Raw genomic sequence first — 22752 nt, 5'->3', positions numbered from 1 at the left:
CTACATATTTGTCGCCAGTCCCACTGGCTCCAGGTCATCTACAAGTCCATGTTAGGTAAAGCTCCGCCTTATCTCAGTTCACTGGTCATGATGGCAACACCCACCCGTAGCACGCGCTCCAGCAGGTGTATTTCACTGATCATCCCTAAAGCCAACATCATTTTGCTGCCTTTCCTTCCCGTTCCCTGCTGCCTGTGACTGGAACGAATTGCAAAAATCGCTGAAGTTGGAGACTTTTATCTCCCTCACCAAATTTAAACATCTGCTATCTGAGCATCTAACCGATCGCTGCAGCTGTACATTGTCCATCGGTAAATAGCCCACCCAATTTACCTACCTCATCCCCATACTGTTTTTATTTATTTACTTTTCTGCTCTTTTGCACACCAGTATCTCTACCTGCACATGACCATCTGATCATTTATCACTCCAGTGTTAATCTGCAAAATTGTAATTATTTGCCAACCTCCTCATGCCTTTTGCACACAATGTATATAGACTGTTTTTTTCCTACTGTGTTATTGACTTGTTTATTGTTTACTCCATGTGTAACTCTGTGTTGTTGTCTGTTCACACTGCTATGCTTCATCTTGGCCAGGTTGCAGTTGTAAATGAGAACTTGTTCTCAACTAGGCTACCTGGTTAAATAAAAGTGAAAAAATAAATAAATAAATGCTTTTCTGCAAAGGGGACAGGACGACTGTACCGTATTGAGGGGAGGATGGATGGGGCCATATATCGCGAGATCTTGGCCAACAACCTCCTTCCCTCAGTAAGAGCATTGAAGATGGGTCGTGGCTGGGTCTTCCAGCATGACAACGACCCGAAACACACAGCCAGGGCAACTAAGGAGTGGCTTCCGTAAGAAGCTTCTCAAGGTCCTGGAGTGGCCTAGCCAGTCTCCAGACCTGAACCCAATAGAAAATCTTTGGAGTGAGCTGAAAGTCCATATTGCCCAGCAACAGCCCCGAAACCTGAAGGATCTGGAGAAGGTCTGTATGGAGGAGTGGGCCAAAATCCCTGCTGCAGTGTGTGTAAACCTGGTCAAGAACTACAGGAAACGTATGATCTCTGTAATTGCAAACAAAGGTTTCTGTACCAAATATTAAGTTCTGCTTTTCTGATGTATCAAATACTTATGTCCTGTAATAAAATGCAAATTAATAAATAAAAAAAATCATACAATGTCATTTTCTGGATTTTTGTTTTAGATTCCGTCTCTCACAGTTTAAGTATACCTATGATAACAATTACAGACCTCTACATGCTTTGTAAGTAGGAAAACCTGCAAAGATCGGCAGTGTTTCAAATACTTGTTCTCCCCAAGGTATATATACATATATATAACATACACAAAGATATTCGGCCCATATGAACTTATTTAATTTATGCCAAAAAACAACCATACATGATTTAAAGAAAATCAGCAAACATTTTTTTTTCACATTCTTTAATAAGACTCAAACACAAACACGCAATAGGCTACAGTAATAATAATATATGCCATTTAGCAGACGCTTTTATCCAAAGCAACTTACAGTCATGTGTGCATACATTCTACGTATGGGTGGTCCCGGGGATCGAACCCACTACGCTGGCCTTACAAGCGCCATGCTCTACCAACTGAGCTACAGAAGGACCACAGCTCGCTTCACAGCTGCTTCCCAACGAAATACAGGGAAACTCAAGGATTTGTAGCCTACAGTGCGAGTGCGCTGAGGGCTCTGTACGCAGCGTTGGGCCCTCCCTGAAGCATTTTGCGCAACAAAAAGCAGCTTAAGCGTGTAAGTGTGTATAAATACTTGCCTCCATGATGAAGCGTTTGTCACAGCTGCCGCCGGTCTCTGATAGGAGTTCGTACTTCAGGCCTCTGCGTTTCTCATTCAGCTCCATCACTGGGTTCTTGCCCCCTGCCGTAAGGAGAAGGCCTGGGGTGCGGGACTAGGGATAATAATAGAATGAAATCACTACCTCTCTAGAATTGTAAGAGATGGAGTTCGGTCGGTGAATCACACAAAACATGTCCATTATGGATGTACACCAGTTTAACAACTATCGCATATACTGTAGGCAATCACAATGAAAGATTTATAATAGGTTTCCATGTTAGTGTGACAGTTGTGTGGTAACATCATGTGGTCAGTGTGATGGTTGTGTGGTTAGCTAGTGTTCGTGTGACGGTCATGTTGTGTTGGGAGTGTGACTGTTGTGTGGTTACCTCGTGTGCGTCTGTGGAGGTGGTGACAGAGTTTCTGCTGGAGCTGGTGGACATCCTGTCATTTCTATCACTTCTATGGTTGCGTCCCTCGCCGTCAGACCTCTCGTCAGCACTCAGGGAGTCCAGGTCCACATCGAAGTCAGCTGGGTAACCTAGTGCCTGTAGGACCTGGAGAACAGGAGCAAGAGGATCAAAGATGGTAAAATAATATATAAGATCAAGAGGAGGGCACTTCCTTGGACACTGTGTGTTGTCATGGTAGAGTGCACCCAATAGTTGTGTCATATCTACAAAGTATCATTGTAATAATAGTGTCTGTGTCACAGTTCTACAATACATGTACAGATTATTCTACATCATCTTTCTTAAAAATCCACTCTTCTCCATCAATCCAATACAATGCTTCTCTCATGTTACTGGCCTCTGCCTCTCCTAACTGCTAGTCTTCATCATCTCGTAACATGCATCCCTCCATGTATTCTTCCCATGCCATTTACTGAAATAGGTTTGTTGGGTACCTTAAGTGCTACTTGTAGTTTGGCCGTCTTCTTGGAGGCGCCAGAAGCCTCGTAGACAGTGCCGTGGATGTCCACGGACATGGTGAAGACTGGAGCGTGGACTGGGCCGGACTGGGACAATAGCTTGTACTGCAGCCCCGGGTGGACCTGGTTCAGTCTTATCACGGCGTTCATGGAGAGGTTGGGGTCCATCCCGTTACTGTCCAGAACTAGGAGGAAACATGGAGACCATACAGGGTTTCAATTACATAATTGAAAAGTATAGGAGATAGATTGTGATTTTGAACAGTACTTTATAAACTCTGCAACAACAACAAAAAAGTCCCTCTTTTCAGGACCGTCTTTCAAAGATAATTTGTAAAAATCCAAATAACTTCACAGATCTTCATTGTAAAGGGTTTAAAACACTGTTTCCCATGCTTGTTCAATGAACCATAAACAATTAATGAACATGCACCTGTGGAACGGTCGATAAGACACTTAGACAGTAGGCAATTAAGGTCACAGTTATGAAAACTTAGGACACTGAAGCCTTTCTACTGACTCTGAAAAACACCAAACGTGAACGTGTGTTAGGCATGCTGCTAGGAGGCAATGATGAGTACTGATGTGGCCAGGGCAATAAATTGCAATGTCCATACTGTGAGACACCAAAGACGGCACTACAGGGAGACAGAACGGACAGCTGATCGTCCTCGCCGTGGCAGACCAAATGTAACAACACCTGCACAGGATGGGTACATCCGAACATCACACCTGGGGGACAGGTACAGGATGGCAACAACTGCCCGAGTTACACCAGGAACGCACAATTCCTCCATCAGTGCTCAGACTGTCCGCAATAGGCTGAGGGAGGCTGAACTGAGGGCTGTTGTAAGGAAGGTCCTCACCAGACATCACTGGCAACAACGTTGCCTATGTGCACAAACCCACCGTCCCTGGACCAGATAGGACTGGCAAAAAGTGCTCTTCACTGATGAGTCGCAGTTTTGTCTCACCAGGAGTGATGGTCAGATTCAAATGTATTAAGGAATGAGCGTTACACCGAGGCCTGTAGGGATCGATTTGGAGGTGGAGGGTCCGTCATGGTCCAGACACAGCATGTCTGGGACCTGTTGGATCTTAGGGTGAGGGCTAGAGCCATTCCCCACAGAAATGTCCAGGAACTTGCAGGTGCCTTGGTGGCAGAGTAGGGTAACATCTCACAGCAAGAAGTGGAAAATATGGTGCAGTCCATGAGGAGGAGATGCACTGCAGTACTTAATGCAGCTGGTGGCCACACCAGATGCTGACTGTTACTTTAGATTTTGACCCCCCCTTTGTTCAGTAACATTTCTGTTAGTCACGTCTGTGGAACTTGTTCAGTTTATGTCTCAGTTGTTGAGTCTTGTTATGTTCATACAAATATTTACACGTTAAGTTTGCTGAAAATAAACGCAGTTGACAGTGAGAGGACATTTCTTTTTTTGCTGAGTTTAGGTCTAGTTCTATACAGTGGATTCTGAACTAGGTTAGCATGGCAGGTGTCAAGGCATGTCTAATCTAAATGCCCAGGCAGACAAGGAGTAAGATTGAGGAAGGGAGCAGGTGTGTCAGATAGTGGGAGAACGTGGTGGTGCTAATACAAGGACAGCGTCCTATAGTGTAGGTAAGTGTCCTGTGAGAGGTGGCGAGGTGTAGAAAGATAATTGTGTGAGACTGCCTGGAGGGGGATTAATCCCCAGTCCATTTCAACCCCCTATCTGTCAGTCACCTGCTTTGAACTGTGGAAGATCAAAGTCCTGTGGGATTGGAGTCACAGTGAGGGGAAATGTAATTACTGTGACACAGACAGCCTTTACTAGCCATGAGGGGTAGATGAGAGATGGTATGGGATGAATACCCCACTCAGAATGCTATTTTTGAGTATTGACATTCTGGAATGTACCCGCATTCTATTATAGAGTTCTCATAAGGGCAATTGGCATCTACAATACATAGTAGTTTTCTAGGCTGAACGGAGAGGAAAGGGATTTCCCTACACTCAGGAAGGATTTAGCCAGAGCAGCAGTGAATCTGACCTCTCATCAGGTTGTATTTCATCCTCTTGAAGAGCTGTCTGTCGTAAGTGCGTCTGTCTTCATGCTGCCTTTTATGACAGATTCCTGTGTAATACAAATGATGGTTTCACCTTCAGGAGAGCAAAGACAACCTGAGATCTCGAGCACGCACACGCACACACACACACACACACACACACACACACACACACACACACACACACACACACACACACACACACACACACACACACACACACACACACACCTTTGTCCAACCCCGAGAGTCTGTGTGACGGTTTGGTTGGAGTGAGAGGATTCATATTCAGGACCTTATAAAGCTGTCCAAAGGCTAGGAGGCGTAGCGCATGCTGAAACAGACAGACACAGTATGAAACCAGACAGAATGAGGGCACAAAACAAGAGTAAAAAACAACCATAAGCCCTATAGAAATGAGTGATGCTAGAAATGCCTACTAGAACGTAATCAATGGGTGAATTAAATATGGAACTATCGATCAATAGCATGAATTTAATATTATACTGCGAGATTCTGCTATTTAAGTCTATATGAAGGAAGTTAGCAGTACTTTCACAAGCCAATGCTAGCATGCGCTAGCGCAATGACTGGAATTGTACTGGCATTGCTATGCCAAAATCTAGCAGTACCCCGTTAATTTATTTGATTAGTATTTTACTAGGATCCCCAATTAGCTCTTCCTGGTGTCCAAATAGGAAACAAAACGAACAAAATACATAACACTACAATTAATAATGTTATACAAAAAATATAAAAAATGCCTCTTTAATACTGTGCATTTCCCAGCCTCTGGCTGCATGTCTTGTGAGGTACCGATGAGTATCTGAACTGTGTGTAAACTGCTTCAGTACCAGTTCAGTAGATTTGACATGGGTCCCCAGATCCCCAAAAAGTTCTACAGCGGCACCATCAAGAGCATCCTGACTGATTGCATCACTGCCTGGTATGGTAACTGCTCGGTATCTGGCTACAGAGGAGTGTGTATGGCCCAGTACATCACTGGAGCCAAGCTTTCTGCCATCCAGGACCCATATACTAAGCGGTGTCAGAGGAAGGCCCAAAAAACTGTCAAAGACTCCAGTCACCCAAGTCATAGACTGTTCCTCTGCTACCGTACGGCAAGCGATACCTCAGCGCCAAGTCTAGGACTAAAAGGCTCCTTAAAAGCTTCTACCCCCAAACCATAAGACTGATGAACAATTCATAAAATGACCAACCGGACTATTTACATTGACGACCTCCGCTTTGCTTTTACACTGCTGCTACTCCCCGTTTATTATCTATGCATAGTCACTTTACCCCTACCTACATGTACAAATTACCTCGACTAATCTGTACCACAGCACATTGACTCGGCACCAGTGCCCCATGTATAACCTCGTTATTGTGTTACTTAAAAAAAATAAAAATGTTTTACTTCAGTTTATTTAGTAAATATTTTCTTAACTCTATTTCTTGAACTGCATTGTTGGTTAAGGGCTTGTAACTAAGCCTTTCACGGTAAGGTCTACACTTGTATTTGGCGCATGTGACAAATCAAATTTGATTTGACCTCTTCCCATTTTAACAACCATAGTCTACGTGTTTTGACCATAACAGCTTGCTATCTAGGCTTTTACCCCCAGCAGTTTTAACTTTCTCAATCACCACATTATTCAGTAAGAGATCTTGGAAAGAGTTGTTACATTGGGAACATATACACAATTGCAACAACCATGACTTAATGTACAGTGCATATGAACAGAACAGATTTTCTCCTACCTGGAGCGAGAAACAGAGAGATCCTCCTCACCTTCCTCTACCCTCCCAATAGTATTACATTGCATTCTGCTCAGGGACAGGGGCAGTCTAGAAGTGTTTTATGTAAGCAGCACTAAGCAGTGCTGGTGCGCTGGGAATGCTTTCCCACGCTCGTTAGTGGGCTAATTAGGCCTCCATCATGAGTGTCCTCAGCTCCAAGGGGCTGTAGAGGTCGAGTCTGGGGTGCTGTAGCAGCACTGATCGAACTATAGACCTTGACTGGGCCTCTGGAGTGGCCTTGTGCCACTTTAAATAAACCTCATCATCCAATCAAAGTGAGGGAGAAGGTACTATAACGAGGAGAGCAGTGTCATTTCTTTCCTGATGTCTGACTTTACAGCATTGTAGGTATGTAATATACAGTTGAAGTTGGAAGTGTACATACACCTTAGCCAAATACATTTTAACTCAGTTTTTCACAATTCCTGACATTTAATCCTAGTAAAAATTCCCTGTCTAAGGTCAGCTATATCACCAGTTTATTTTAAGAATGTGAAATGTCAGAATAAGAGTAGAGAGAATAATTTATTTCAGCTTTTATTTCATTCCCAGTGGGTCAGAAGTTTACATACACTCAATTGGTATTTGGTAGCATTGCCTTTAAATTGTTTAACTTGGGTCAAACGTTTCAGGTAGCCTTCTACAAGCGTCCCACAATAAATTGGGTGAATTTTGGCCCATTCCTCCTGACAGAGCTGTTGTAACAGAGTCAGGTTTGTAGGCCTCCTTGCTCGCACATGCTTTTTCAGTTCTGCCCACAAATTTCTATGGGATTGAGGTCAGGGCTTTGTGATGGCCACTCCAATACCTTGACTTTGTTGTCCTTAAGCCATTTTGACACAACTTTGGAAGTATGCTTGGGGTCATTGTCCATTTGGAGGACCCATCTGTGACCAAGCTTTAACTACTGACTGATGTCTTGAGATGTTGCTTCAATATATCCACATAGTTTTGCATCCTTATGATGCCAACTATTTTGGGAAGTGCACCAGACCCTCCTGCAGCAAAGCACCCCCACAACATGATGCTTCCACCCCCGTGCTTCACGGTTGGGATGGTGTTCTTCGGCTTGCAAGCCTCCCCTTTTTTTCTCCAAATATAACAATGGTCATTATGACCAAAACGTTCTATTTTTGTTTCATCAGACCAGAGAACATTTCTCCAAAAAGTACAATCTTTGTCCCCATGTGCAGTTGCAAACTGTAGTCTGTCTTTTTTATGGCGGTTTTGGAGCAGTCGCTTCTTGCTGAGCGGATTCCAGATTAAGTAGATATAGGACTCGTTTTACTGTGGATATAGATACTTTTCTACCTGTTTCCTCCAGCATATTCACAAGGTCCTTTGCTGTTGTTCTGGGATTGATTGGCACTTTTCGCACCAAAGTTTGTTTATCTCTAGGAGACAAAACGCGTCTCCTTCCTGAGCGGTATGACAGCTGTGTGGTCCCTTGGTGTTTATACTTTGTTTGTACAGATGAACGTGGTACCTTCAGGCATTTGGAAATTGCTCCCAAGGATGAACCAGACTTGGAGGTCTACAATTATTTTTCTGAGGTCTTGGTTGATTTCTTTGGATTTTTCCATGATCTCAAGCAAAGAGGCACTGAGTTTGAAGGCAGGCCTTGAAATACATCCACAGGTACACCTCCAAGTGACTCAAATGATGTCAATTAGCCTATCAGAAGCTTCTAAAGCCATGACATTTTCTGGAATTTTCCAGGGCTGTTTAAAGGCACAGTCAACTTAGTGTATGTAAACTTCTGACCCACTGAAATTGTGATACAGTGAATTATAAATTCAATAATCTGTCTGTAAACAATTGTTGGAAAAATTACTTGTGTCATGCACAAAGTAGATATCCTAACTGACTTGCCAAAACTATAGTTTATTAAAAAGAAGACATTTGTGGAGTGGTTGAAAAACTAGTTTTAATGACTTCTACCTAAGTGTATGTAAACTTCCGACTTCTACTGTATGTATTGTAGGTATGTAACTGATGTATTTAAGTGTCTCACCTGTGCATTGTGAGTGATAGCCTGAGCTTGTTGGCCTGTGATCACTGACAAGGTGTCTGTTGGCTCCTTCTCACAGGGGTCGTGAACTCCTGGCCCATCTGGAACCGCAGTAAACATCCAAATACATTATGTGGGCTTACTGGGCTAACTCAGCCCATCCACCCCCAGTAAGCCCCATTGAGGTCAGCAGAACACTTTCCCAGGGGATACCTGGATAGAAAACCTCATAGTCCCTGTGACTGACCTGGGAGGAGGATCCCTGAGGCGATGCACTCCATGACCCTGCGCAGGGCCTCTCCGGGCCCCAGAGGTCGGTTACAGGTTGCTATGGCCTTCTCACAGATCAGCTCTAGGGGCTGGGGGGAAGAGAATATTAGGTATTTTATTAGGATCCCCATTTGCTACTTCTAAAGCTGTATCCACTCTTCCCGGGGCCCACACAAAGCATTAAATAACCTTGATAGTCAAGTAAATCACAAAAAGGACAGAACTACATACATTTACAATACAAATACACGCTTTCGTACATGTATGCCTTAGCATCCCATGCATTATGTACTCATTACAACAACAGTACTGCATTTTCCAATATTTTATAACCCATTGCTCCCTTTTGTTCTACTTTACTGCTTAGACAATTGCTTTGTCTAAGCAGGTCCTGATATCTGAATCTCACAGCACCAGTTCTGTGAACACCCGGAGAGAATCTCACAACATCAAGAACAATCTGTGATTTTTCCGTTTGACGTCAACACTATATGCACAATCATGTTATTCAGAGACACTAGTGAACGCAAGCACAACACACAAAAGAGAAATTGCAATAATCACGAAGGAGTTTCACGGAAGTCATTAACTCCTATTCAGTTACACCGTGAACAGAGCCACATTTCACGCAGCAACCTTGAATCGTACGAAGTTGCACCAAAGTATCACTCCTGCCACGTTCCCCTAAGGCAAACGCAGCAACCATGAACAGAATAGCGTCTCACGCACTCAGGTAAATTCCTGACGTGAATACAGCTACCTTGAGAGGGACAACACCACACACAGAGGATATCTTAACTCAACAGCACCAAATATACAGTGCATTCCTAAAGTAATCAAACCCCTTGAATTTCTTCCACATTTTGTTACGCAAGACTTATTCTAAAATGGATTAAATCGTTTTTTTCCCTCAATCTACACACAATACCCGATTATGACAAAGCTTTGCAAATGTATTAAGTATTCAAACATCTGCTATCTGAGCAGCTAACCGATGACTGCAGCTGTACATAGTCTATCGGTAAATAGCCCACCCAATTTACCTACCTACCTCATTTATATTTATATTATACTGTTTATATTTATTTACTTTTCTGCTCTTTCGCACACCAGTATCTCTACCTGTACATGAACATCTGATCATTTATCACGCCAGTGTTAATCTGCAAAATTGTAATTATTCGCCTACCTCCTCATGCCTTTTGCACACAATGTATATAGACTCTTTTTTTTTTGACTTGTTAATTGTTTACTCCATGTGTAACTCTGTGTTGTCTGTTCACACTGCTATGCTTTATCTTGGCCAGGTCGCAGTTGTAAATGAGAACTTGTTCTCAACTAGCCTACCTGGTTATATAAATGTGAAATAAAAAAAAGATTTAAAAACCCTTCACTCAGTACTTTGTTGAAGCACCTTTGGCAGCAATTACAGCCTAGCATCAATGACGCTACAAGCTTAGCACATCTGTATTTGGGGAGTTACTGTTATTCTTCTCTGCGGATCCTCTCAAGCTCTGTCAGGTTGGATGGGGAGCGTCGCTGCAAATCTATTTTCAGGTTTCTCCAGAGATGTTAGATCGGGTTCAAGTCCGGGCTCTTGTTGGGCCACTCAAGGACATTCAGAGACTTGTCCCGAAGCCACTCCTGCGTGTCTTGGCTGTGTTTTTAAGTCCGGGCTCTGGCTGTTGGCTGGGCTCCCTGCCTGTGCCATTAAACCCCTTCAACTCATCCAGAACGCCGCAGCCCGTTGGGCCACTCAAGGACATTCAGAGACTTGTCCCGCCTCCCTACCACTGAGGAAGCCACCCAGTCCTGCGTGTCTTGGCTGTGTTTTTAAGGAATACCTAGGATAGGTTAAGTAATCCCTCTCACCCCACCCCCTAAGTTTTAGATGCTGTCCCCACTGGATGTCATAAGGTGAATGCACCAATTTGTAAGTCGCTCTGGATAAGAGCGTCTGCTAAATGACTTAAATGTAAATGTAAATGGAAGGCGAATCTTCACCCCAGTCTGATGTCTTGAGCACTCTGGACCAGGTTTTCATCAAGGATCTCTCTGTACTTTACTCTGTTAATCTTTCTCTTGATATGGACTAGTTTCCCATCCCTGCCACTGAAAAATATCCCCACAGCATGATGCTGCCACCATGCTTCACCGTAGGGAGAGTCCTTTAGGTGTCTTTTGGCAAACTCCAAGCAGGCCGTCGTGTTCTTGGTCACCTCCCCGACCAAGGCTCTTCTCCACCGATTGCTCAGTTTGGCTGGGCAGACAGTTCTAGGAAATGTCTTGGTGGTTCCAAACTTCTTCCATTTAAGAATGATGTAGGCCTCTGTGTTTTTGGGGAACCTTCAATGAGTCAGACGTCTTTTGGTACCCTTTCCGAGATATGTGCCTCTCCACAATCCTGTTTTGGAGCCCTATGGGAAATTCTGTCGACCTCGTGGCTTGGTTTTTACTCTGCCCTGCACTGTCAACAGTGGGACTTGATATAGACAGGTGTGTGCCTTTCCAAATCATGTCCAATCAATTGAATTTATCACAGGTGGCCTATCACAAATTGTTGAAACATCTCAAGGACATCAAGGATGATCAATGGAAACAGGATGCACCTGAGCTCAATTTCGAGTCTCATAGCAAATTGTCTGAATACAAATGTAAATAAGGTATTTGTTTTTTATATAAAAAATGTAAAATATATATCAAATGTTTTTATTTAATCCATTTTAAAATCAGGCTGTAACATAACAAAATGTGGAAAGGGGAAGGGGTCTGAATACCTTACGAATGCACTGTACATGATGTGCATACACAAACATACACCTCTTCCTCCTCTCCCTGGACCACTTACCCATCCTTTGAGAGGCTCCCACACAGTTAGTCTGTTGCACATGTCTCTGAAAATACGCATGACGATGACACACGACTTCAGATCGGTCACTCTGGCCTACAATGTGAACAGACAATGTGAACAGACACAATTAGAGTCCAGTGATGATAAAACACATGTACAGTCCACCATCAGGATTGCTCAATTATTCAGTCATACAAAGGATATTAAGCCATTTAATGTTCCCCAAATATCCCTCTAGGGAGCAAACAGTTCTGAATGAGGCATGTGAAATCAGAACAGATGTCCCACCTGGAACCATTTGGTGTGTCTGAGCGTTGCCAGGGCAGCCTGGCACCACCTCCCATCCAGCACCTCATCAAGCCCCTCCACCTCCACGCCTTCCTCAGGAAAGAGGGACAGGATGAGGACACAGATTGCATTGCCCAGGGGGCCTTCAGACAGACTGCAGCACAAACACAGGCTGCATCTGAAATGGTACCCTATTCCCTATGCAGGTGGTGGTCAAAAGGAGTGCACTTTAGGGAATAGGGTGCCTATTTAGGACGTACCCATAGACACACAGGCAAGTAGGGTGGCTGGCTATAATTAGCTTCCTACTGGTCTGATAATATTTTAAAAATGGGGAGAATGGAAGGTGATAATATCTGGAGATTAGTTCTGTGACTACTGTCTTGAGGATCTCAAGGACGTTTAGAGAAGTAGTGGGAAAGCATTGGTATTGTGAAGTTGAAAAAATGTAATTGAGTCATAATTCAATTTGTTTGTCAGGCATCGTAGTGGGACCCCATGCTGGTATTTTCTGTCTTGCAGATCAATCAGATGTTTATGGTTACTAAATCACCCAGGCTTACTATGGGATCAAACCTACCCTGTCATGGCTGGAACTGAGCCATGGGAGATAATAAAAAACAACAGTAGAACAAACATCAGAGTGAGGACGCCACCATGGAAAGAAAGTGAAGACTCAGTTTCCCGGGAGCATCTACGGGGTGAATGTTTTCTCAGCCCAGAGCAGACCACACTAAAGAACTCTGGGCTTAGTAAAAGAGATATCCTCTTCACCCCCTACAAATAATTAAATGTGGAAAATTGGCAATGGAACGAACATTAAATTACAACATCTACTGTATATAGGCTTACAGCTAGAACCACAACCAATTATGGCTATTTCAAAGTTACAAAAAGATAACCCAGCTCCGCACAATCGAATGCCTTTTTTTGGCATGAATTATAATCGCGAGTACCGCTTATTTTAGAATCGGTAATTTTATTATGTGATGAATAAATGACTCCAACCGTTGGGACAGGTTTTTCACTCAAATATTTATATTACCATCGACTTACCAAATTGGATAGTCATATCCACTTATTTTTAGGTTTTAAATGTTAATTCCTGGTTTGGTTTATTGAGCGAGTTTGGAAATAAAATTGATTTTATGATTTCTTCAATTGCAAATTCTTGGTCTAAGATGATTCGCTTTTGAATTGAGTGGTCACACTGGCCATTTCAAATGTAAGGATAGTAGCCATGTGCAGCAGCATACTGTATTTACAGAGGGGATAGTAAGAGCAGTCTATGTGTGGTTTTGCAGATCTTTGCCATAGAGACCATTGTGAAAGCTGGACATTATGGAAGAGTTGGAACACAAACAAGGTGAGAAAATGATGCGAATGGGTTAACCCATGTCACACTTCCTAATGCTAGACTGAGGGCCTTCATGGTCTGCCCCAGGGGAGACCTGGGAAAAATAAAGTACAGTCATCTGCTAAGGATCTTGGCCCAGGGAATGCAAAGACTTAAATAGGACCATATAGTGGCACAGAATATACACTACAGTGGCAAGAAATAGTATGTGAACCCTTTGGAATTACCTGGACTTCTACGTGAATTTGACATAAAATTTGATCTGATCTTCATCTAAGTCACAACAATAGACAATGTGCTTAAACTAATAACTCAAATTATTGAATTTTTCTTAATGCCATAAACATTCATAGTGTAGGTTGGGGAAAAGTATGTGAACCACTACGCTAATGACTTCTCCAAAAGCTAATTGGACTCAGGAGTCAACTAGCCTGGAGTCAAATCAATGAGATTTGGTTAGAGCTGCCCTGCCCCATAAAAAAAAACTCACAAAATTTGAGTTTGCCATTCACAAGAAGCATTGCCTGATGAGAACCATGCTTCGAACAAACAAGATCTCAGAAGACCTAAGATTAAGAATTGTTGCCTTGCATAAAGATGGAAAGGGTTATAAAAGTATCTCTAAAAGTCAGTCCACGTTAAGACAAATTGTCTATAAATGGTGAAATTCCAGCACCGTTGCTACTCTCCCTTGGAGTGACCATCCTGCAAAGACGACTGCAAGAGCCCAGCGCATAATGCTCAGAAGGGTTAAGAGGAATCCTACACTGTCAGCAAAAGACTTACAGAAATCTCTGGAAGATGTTAACATCTCTGTTGATGAGTCTACAATATGTAAAACACTAAACAAGAATAGTGTTCATGGAGGACACCATGGAAGAACATCTGGATGTTCCACAACGCTACTGGCAAAATATTCTGTGGACAGATGAAAGTTGTGTTGTTTGGAAAGAACACACAACACTATGTCTGGTGAAAAAAAGGCACAGCACACAAACATCAAAACCTCATAACTGTAAACTATGGTGGAGGAAGCAACATGGTTTGGGGCCGCTTTGCTGCCTCGCCTCCGGACAAGCTTGCTATCAGACGGAAAAATGAATTCAAGACATTTCGCAGGAGAATGCAAGGCTGTCTCTGTCTGCCAATTGAAGCTCAACAGAAGAAAGTGCGCCTTCTGGAGTAGCCCAGTCAGTCCTGACCTCAAACCGATTGAGATGCTGTGGCATGACCTCAAGAGAGCAGTTCACACCAGACATCCCAAGAATAATGTGGAACTGAAACAGTTTTTTAAAGAGAAATAGTCCAAAATTCCTCCTGACTGTTGTGCAGGTCTGATCCGCAACTACAGAAAACATTTGGTTGAGGTTACTGCTGCCAAGAGGGTCAACCTGTTATTAAATCCAAGGGTTCACATACTTTCTCCAACCTGCACAGTGAATGTTTACACAATGTTCGATAAAGACATGAAAAATGATAATATTTTGTGTGTTATTAGTTGAAACAGACTGTCTTTTGTCATGACCAATTTATGCAGAAATCCAGGTAATTCTAAAGGGTTCATACTTTTTATTTCCACTATATATCTCAGTCCCTCCAGGATTTCGCAGGGATTTTTTGTGATATTTACAGGTAAAAATGATGGATTTTGCTGCGGCAATTCCAGCAATTTGAGAGATAACATGCAATAATTTTGTCCAATTTGTGGTGAAAATGCACTGACGAAGGAAAATGTTTGTTGGCATGTGATTTGATTGAACCATATTATGTGGTGATTGGTTAAAATTGCGAGCCCTCTTTTAGTACTGCAATTATGGGTCTCAGTTTAATGCGATAATATTGCAATGATTTGACTGTTTTCTGCAGAAATAGTTCAGTGATTGGTCAAATTTTCAAGCCCTCCCATAAAAAAAATGGATGAAAAAAAACAGGCGAATGGAGCCTCAAGAGCCCTTCCTACGCAGAATTGTCTCCCCAGTTTCCACCAGCTGCAGGTCATGACGAAGCCATCAATCACAAGGAACACATTCTAAAAAGACAACCCCAATTAGAGCTCTCTGCGTCATCAGCTTAGACTTTGATTAGTGACCACAAAACGAAGACAATAACACGTATTAATATCTTGGCAGCAGCTAATGGGGATCCATAATAAATACAAATACAACTGGTTTTACAACATGAAATTATGGTATGTCATTCTGAGCAAATCAACAGTGAAGTTAGAGTCGTCAAATATCAATGGGCAAAGAAGTCTTCAACAAAATATCAAATATGTTGAATATCGGCAATCAAGAAGGCAGTTGGATACCAGTTGCCTATCTTTTGTCGGCTCTCAATTGGACATTGACCAGAACTTCATGGTGTACAGTGACCAGAATTTCATGGTGTACAGCAGGGCTGTTCAATGTTGGCCCTGGCAGGTGAAAATACTTCTGGTTTTCATCCTCTCCTTCTACTAATTCAGACCTGGGACAGCTGGTGAGTGCAATTAACCTACGAAGTAGAAACAAAAAACAGAAAGGTTTCGGCCCTCTAGGACCGGAATTGAACAGCCCTGGTGTAGAATAACCCAGAGAAGAAAAGTACATTGAACAGAGTGGGGAAGAGGAGCGACGTCTAGGGCTAGGCAGAGAGTGGTTTTATAAGGGGAGCCCCTTGTACCCGGGCGTCCTGCGCTGGGTCTCATCCCTATGCTAGCTGGTTGATAATCCACAAACACTGGGCTGGGGTGCTGTGGTAAAATAAAGACATTTGCACACTATATAATACTCCCAAACATTCTATGGAGAGAACCGTTTCCGGGCAATGTGTCTTCCTCAGGGTTGAGGATGCTGTGGTAAGAAATAGATTATATGGATAGAACAAACTTCAGTATAGTCAGTGTTCTACTCATGTTGTTCCCCAGAACTAGAGGTTGCTTGAGAGCTTGTGCTGAAGTGACATTGTGTTGATTACACAATTAAAATGAAACCGTGTAGAATATTTAGAGGCCGAGGGCAAAATCTTTCTCTCCTAGCATTCATCTGCTCATTTTGCCCCAATTTCGTGATATCAAATTTTTAGTTACAGTCTTGTCCCATCGCTGCAACTCCCCTATGGACTTGGGAGAGGCAAAGGCCAAGAGCAATGCGTCCTCCGAAACACGACCCTGTCAAGCCGCACTGCTTCTTGACACACTGCACGCTTATCCCCAAATGTGTCGGAGGAAACACCTCCCAGCTGGCAACCGAAGTCAGCTTGCAGGGATCCGGCCCACCACAAGGAGTCGCTAGAGCGCGATGGGACAAGGAAATCCAGGCCGGGCCAAACCCTCCCCTAACCCAGACGACGCTGGGCCAGTTGTGCGCCGCCTCATGGGTCTCCCGGTCACGGCCGGCTGTGACACAACCTGGGATTAAAACCCGGGTCACTGCGATGCAGTGCTTTAGACCGCTGCGCCACTCGGGAAGCCCTAGTGTTTCACAACTAACACTCAATGCAACATTTATGCTGCGAGGACCTTTTGTATAGAATGCTGAAAATATTTTATTTCAGGTCTCCCCTAGAAGGGTTGACACACTACAATAGGTTTTACATCATTTCTGCTCTTCCCATCCTTGAAGTCATTTTATTTTCATTCTCTTTTTAAAAAGCACAGCATAAGCACTCCTCTCAGTCTCCAACGCTGCATTTTGCAGTTTCCCACTAACTGGATGTTGGGCAACGATAGGATAAGCACCCTGACACTCTGTTAGACAAAAATAATGAAAGAGCGCTGTACGGAGAAACCGGAGACAGACGGCTATTTTCACAACAGACCACCTCCGGTCAGCTTTCAACCCTCCTTTATCCCTTTATCACCCTTCTCCATTACCTCTTTTCTCCACACCCCATTCTTGTCATCTTTAACCTCTGCTTTGTACATCCCTCATTCCCTCAACCTCTCCTAAATTGTCCTTTTCTCAATGAAAATAACAGTTCAGGTTTTACATGTTGATAGATTTTAAAAGTTATATTGGCTCCAGCTGGAAAAGCTTTATGTTTATTTAAAGTTTTCAGATAAAATCACACATTCAAATAATTACATTAAAAAATATATATTATTAGAGGACAGACAGAGGGGTAAATACCTTGGTCTTTGGCAGTGTGTTCATCTCTCATGGCCAGTGAGGACAGGGTGACCTTCAGGGAGAATTTGGGGTCGTTGATGTTGACCACCCAGATGGCGGACTGCGACACGCTGGACCGCACCTCGTACTTGTCCTCCGTCAGCGTCTGTAAGGGCAACCAACGAGGGTTGAGGCAGCTCTGGCATGTACACAATATGTTCAACATATTCCCATTACACACGATTATATTATTACAATTTAAAATTATCAGAACATGTTTGAACGTCATAGGCATAACAAAACTTCCCATTCCATTTCCAATGCATCATTTTGTAGTGATTATGTTCACAAGGAGAAATGTGTATTATCTCGTCTAGTAGCTAGTTCCTTCGAAGAATGCATAATGTCTCTCCTTGTGTCAACCTCACTCCACTTCCTTTGCTGAAAAGCCGAGAGGTGCAAATGGAATCGTCCCTTGATGATAACCTGTACAGCAGACTGGATCGGTAATTAACTGGGTGATAAGGAGGGAGCGAGGAAGCACAGGAAGTACAGTAGTCAGCTCTGCACTGCACTACAGAAAGCAGTGGTGGATGTAGTCACGTCCGCACTACACTACAGAAAGCAGTGGTGGATGTAGTCACGTCCGCACTACACTACAGAAAGCAGTGGTGGATGTAGTCACGTCCGCACTACAGTACAGAAAGCAGTGGTGGATGTAGTCACGTCCGCACTACACTACAGAAAAGAGTGGTGGTATGCTCAGGTCTGCACTAGAGGTTGACACGGGAACAGGATTCCTCACGGGATTCTGGCAAGAATGGGATTCAAGTTCTAAAGTCAAGTTCAGGAAAGGATCAACAGTCCACAGGAACAGGCAGTAGAATAATAGTTATAAACTGAGGTTTGGGGAAGGGGAGGGATAGAAATATGTAACGTGTGGAGCATTTCATAAAAATAACTGTATTTCATCCTCTCCCCTTCCGTCGACTCGCACTAGCGTGCCTCGCTCCAGTCGTAGCTGATCCCTACTTTACCTCAGAAGCTGTTTGTGCACTGCGCAGGCAACTGTCTCGTGAGCATGGAGCAGCAGCCAAACGGAGCATTTGCTATTGGCAACGCATTAGTGGATACTCAGACTGGTCTCAGGGCAGGTTTTTGACTAGCAGTGACTTTTTCTAGCATGTTAGGAGAAGACCCAGCATGTTAGGATAATTAGGTTAAGGTTAGGAAAAGGGTTAGAGTTAGCCAAAATTGGCCCTCGACACTCCTAGCTACAACCAGGCCTGCCTGTTTTCACTAATGCAATTCTGCATGCAGAGTGGGGGGACAGACAGACAAGCAGCTAACGGGGGAAGTTATTTCTGATTTCGGCGCCTAAAAATGAGCACAGGACAGGAGTGATCTTTATCAGGACAGGACAGTTCAGGGGTTATAGAAGAACTGTTGCGGGTTCAGGACAGGAATTCATTTTCGCTCTCGTGTCAACCTCTAGTCTGCATTACGTTACAGAAAGGAGTGGTATTCGAAACTCACAGTTGAATAATGTGACATCCCATTCATTTTAAAATGGTATGGTTAGTTTGCTAATGTAAAATGTTTGAGTACAAACGGACCTGTAGTTGCAAGGGCAGGTTGGCACTAACAGTGTACAGAAGTAATTTGGTGGGTTTGTCTCTGCACATCAGGACCAGCTCCAAATCCATGTCTCCTTTAACCAGGAGGCCCTTAGCCACAAGACCCACCCGCATCACCCCACACAGGATCGGCACACTCTGGGTCCTGGTGAAGACAGAGCAGTGCAGTAATCAGCCACATTTACACCATAGTTTCTAAGGACGCCATTAAGAAAGGACTGAAGAGTTATAAACTAAAATGTTTTTGTTTTCAGACACTTGTCATATGTCAAAGTTACATTTATGTAGTCTACACATTTTCACCAAAACAGAGGAAGAAATAACTATATAACTGCTTTATTAAAACCTACTATGTAGAGCAACGGAATCAGGTGGATAGTACTAGGCTAAAAACGAAAATGTGCACCCTTTTGGGTCCCCAGGACCAGGATTAAGAAACACTCAAATGTAAAAGTACCTCAAGCCTGAAATTGTAGAAGAGAACTCACTTTGTGCTGCCGTGGGTGCCTGTAGAGTCTCCAGCAGCCTTGATGTCGACGGTGGTGGTGATGGTTGGGGCCTTGCTTAGGGAGGCGTTGAGGTTGTCCATCCAGTCCGACACCTGTTTGAGGGCACATTCCACAGTGGACACCAGCTTCTGGACAGCCTGCAGCTCCTCTGGCGAAGGGTAGATTTCGACATGCTTGGCCATGACGTGGCAGTCGTCGTTGGCGAACGATCGGATGGACCTCTGAGAGGAAGGAAAAAACAAATAAAAAACTAGTCATTCAGAACATGTGATCCTTTATCAATATTCTGAAGACAAATGAGTTGGCCAGTTACAGTAAGGTGTTTTCTGGGTGCCCAGACATGCCATCTTACGCCGCATATATTTGACAGTGACACCTCCTAGCAACTGGTGCTGCTTCCAATTTTCAATTTGTCCTACTTACGAAGCCAGTGTGTGCTTTCCTATAAATCAGCTGTATCAGCAAATGTGTGCCGTTTTGCAAGCCCAACAGTACAGGGAGAGCACCATGTGGCGCGTGGAGACCATGTTCCACTTTCCATCCCACTCTTTCTCCATCTCTCTCCCGTCGCTCCATCCCTCTCTGTCTGCAGTGTGTAGGCACCACTCATTACAGTGGGTTATTTATGAGAGGGTTGAATAATTCATAGGCTACAGTGTGGAGACTGGGGAGGGGAGGCTCAAGTCCTCAGAGGTGGAGGTAGCGAGGTGGGTAATTTACCACGACCTAGCTAATCTGTTTCAGTACCACCAGGGCATTCACAGCTCTATATCAAAAGAGAGCGGAGCACATCAACAACACATACAGTACATCTCCTATATTTCTCTTCCTCCTCTCAAACAACCAGTCTTTATTCAAGATGTGACATACAGACGCATAAAAACAGACAGTCAGACCTGAACATACATTATAGCCACAGAAACATAGCCTACTCAGACAGACATCCTCGCACTCAGCCAGGCAGATTCTCTCTCTCACAGACACACACATCTCACCATCTCTAGAGGAGAGGCAAGGTCAACAGACCTCTCTGGTCTAGGAGTGTGACTGGGTTTGGTCTAAGTTCAGACCAGGGTCCCCTAACACCGCCTCCTCATGCAGTCACCTCTGACCCATCAGCTAGCCCTTCTGTCCCATGTGGCAGAGATACGGGTAAATCAGCACAGCTGTGGGAGGAAAAAAGGAGATGGGATACAAATGATGAGCATTTAGCACACTGGTATATGCCATAACTACAAACAACCCACATCAACCAAACAAGCAGATGTATGCAATCATTGGCAACCAAGTGTACAGTGCATTCGGCAAGTATTCAGACCCCTTGACTTTTTCCAAATGTTGTTACATTACAGCCTTATTCTAAAATGGATTCAATTGCTTTTTTCCCCCTCAATCTACACACAATACCCCATACTAACAAACAAAAACAGGTTTTTAGAAATTTCTGCAAATTTATTAAAAATGTTAAAAACTGGTATTAAATTAAATGTTGAAAAAAGGAAGGGGCGTGCATACTTTCTGAATATACTGTATAGCCTTGGTATTACTCCAAAAAGAAAGATATTGTATAGCCTTGGTATTACTCCAAAAAGAAAGATTGTGCTGCCATCCTGTTAGAAGATAACAGATTATTTTATTACAATGGTTAAATTGGATTTTCATTGTGTTCAATGGTGTTATTTGCCCCCTAGTGGCGCTTTCTGGTACTTAGAAAGACAACGCAAACGAAAGAAGCAGCTACAAACAACGCTACGGTGCAGGTCTTTCAATGTAGTTATTTCTTGTCACGCTTCAGCCTTGGAAAAATATTTGTTTGTAAGTTCGATTCAAGCATTTAGCTAATGATGATAATCTTGTTATTGATAGAGTTTCTTACATATCAATGTTGGTTGCATTTACTCACAAATTGCAATGCCTTTTGTGTATGTCGTTAGCTGTATTACTTTGCTCATGCGTCATGCAAACGAATTGTAAAATATACAATACTGTAGTTTTGTTACTGTTTTTAGTGTAATATGCTTTGTTATTCTACATAGATGGTTATACATTATTAGAGTAATGAAAGGAGCAATTACCATATGGTTAACAATTAGCTATATGGTTTGGCATCATGCCAGATGCATGGTACCTTAGCGCGTGCTTTGTATTTATGCAACTTCAAATGTTTAATGTACAGCTACAGTATGTCGGTGTGAATTGAACACTAAAGTATATTCTTTTCTGTATTTTGCAGTTTCACAACATAAATGTTTCAATATATTCATTCAAGAAAAGTCACGCCTTAGGAGTTTTATTGAAGACTTAGTTGTTAGCTATCTGTCTAGTTTTGCATGGGAACGCAACTCAAGGGCAGAATAGTGAAAAAACATCATCACAGCGGGCTCAAGCACAAGAATAACTGCACACGGTGGTTATGTTTCTACGTTCATCAGCCAACAAAGCCTCTTATCCTAGGGAAGACCAGCAGTCTACGATGCAACAACCAGAGCCAGGTGTTCAACAGAGAGAGATGGAAGAGCCTCTTCAGCACATTGGGACCAAGTCTCAATCTACAAGATCAAGGTCATCAAAACAGTCAAGCAGATCCTCAACGGCGAGTTCTGCAGCCGTCAAAGCACGCGCCAAGGCGGAGGCAGCACGCGCACAAGTCTCTTATGCTGAGAAGGAAGCTTCTGTGATGAAGCAAAAGGCCAGCTTGTTGAAGCAAAAGACAGAAATAGAGGCCAGCTTGTTGAAGCAAAAGGCAGAAATAGAGGCCAGCTTGTTGAAGCAAAAGGCAGAAACAGAGGCCAGCTTGTTGAAGCAAAAGGCAGAAACAGAGAAGCAAAAAGCTGACCTCGAGGCAAGTTTATATGTTCTCCAAGTTGAGAGAACAGCTGCTGCTGCATTGGCTGAAGCTGCAGCCTTTGAAGAAGTTGTAGGATCAGAACGCAGAGAGCTTCGCAAAGAACTAGACACCGGGACACAGCCCTTAAGTCCAGTCCAACGTACATGTGAGTACGTACAACAACATGCTAGGCCCTACTTTGCTGAACTTCCATTTGAAGTGGAGAAACAAGAGCTTAGTGTTGACCCAGCTACATGCCATAATCCAGTAAGTAGCAAACAACAGAACATGAGCAGAGA

At 43.3% G+C, this 22752-nt stretch overlaps 1 protein-coding gene across 2 annotated transcripts in view; it reads right to left on the bottom strand.

Moving 5' to 3' along the window:
* Positions 1-22752, bottom strand: part of LOC124036127 (spermatid perinuclear RNA-binding protein-like) — a 60929-nt gene that overhangs the window by 15156 nt on the left and 23021 nt on the right. For both annotated transcript variants that reach the window (XM_046350284.1, XM_046350283.1), the window contains exons 2-14: positions 20622-20792; positions 19606-19847; positions 19097-19262; positions 17502-17646; positions 12036-12124; positions 11745-11840; positions 8874-8985; positions 8630-8727; positions 5044-5146; positions 4797-4880; positions 2737-2945; positions 2219-2386; positions 1807-1941 (exon numbers count right to left, since the gene is read on the bottom strand). In XM_046350284.1, coding sequence (XP_046206240.1) covers positions 1807-1941; positions 2219-2386; positions 2737-2945; positions 4797-4880; positions 5044-5146; positions 8630-8727; positions 8874-8985; positions 11745-11840; positions 12036-12124; positions 17502-17646; positions 19097-19262; positions 19606-19847; positions 20622-20624 — 1650 coding nt within the window. In that variant the 5' untranslated portion in view covers positions 20625-20792. The remainder of the gene's footprint in view (positions 1-1806; positions 1942-2218; positions 2387-2736; positions 2946-4796; positions 4881-5043; positions 5147-8629; positions 8728-8873; positions 8986-11744; positions 11841-12035; positions 12125-17501; positions 17647-19096; positions 19263-19605; positions 19848-20621; positions 20793-22752) is intronic.

This window comes from Oncorhynchus gorbuscha, linkage group LG05 (assembly GCF_021184085.1).
Source record: "Oncorhynchus gorbuscha isolate QuinsamMale2020 ecotype Even-year linkage group LG05, OgorEven_v1.0, whole genome shotgun sequence".
Classification (NCBI taxonomy): Eukaryota; Metazoa; Chordata; class Actinopteri; order Salmoniformes; family Salmonidae; genus Oncorhynchus; species Oncorhynchus gorbuscha.
Note: the sequence above shows the minus strand (reverse complement) of the source record. Positions and strands in the feature narration are given on the sequence as shown.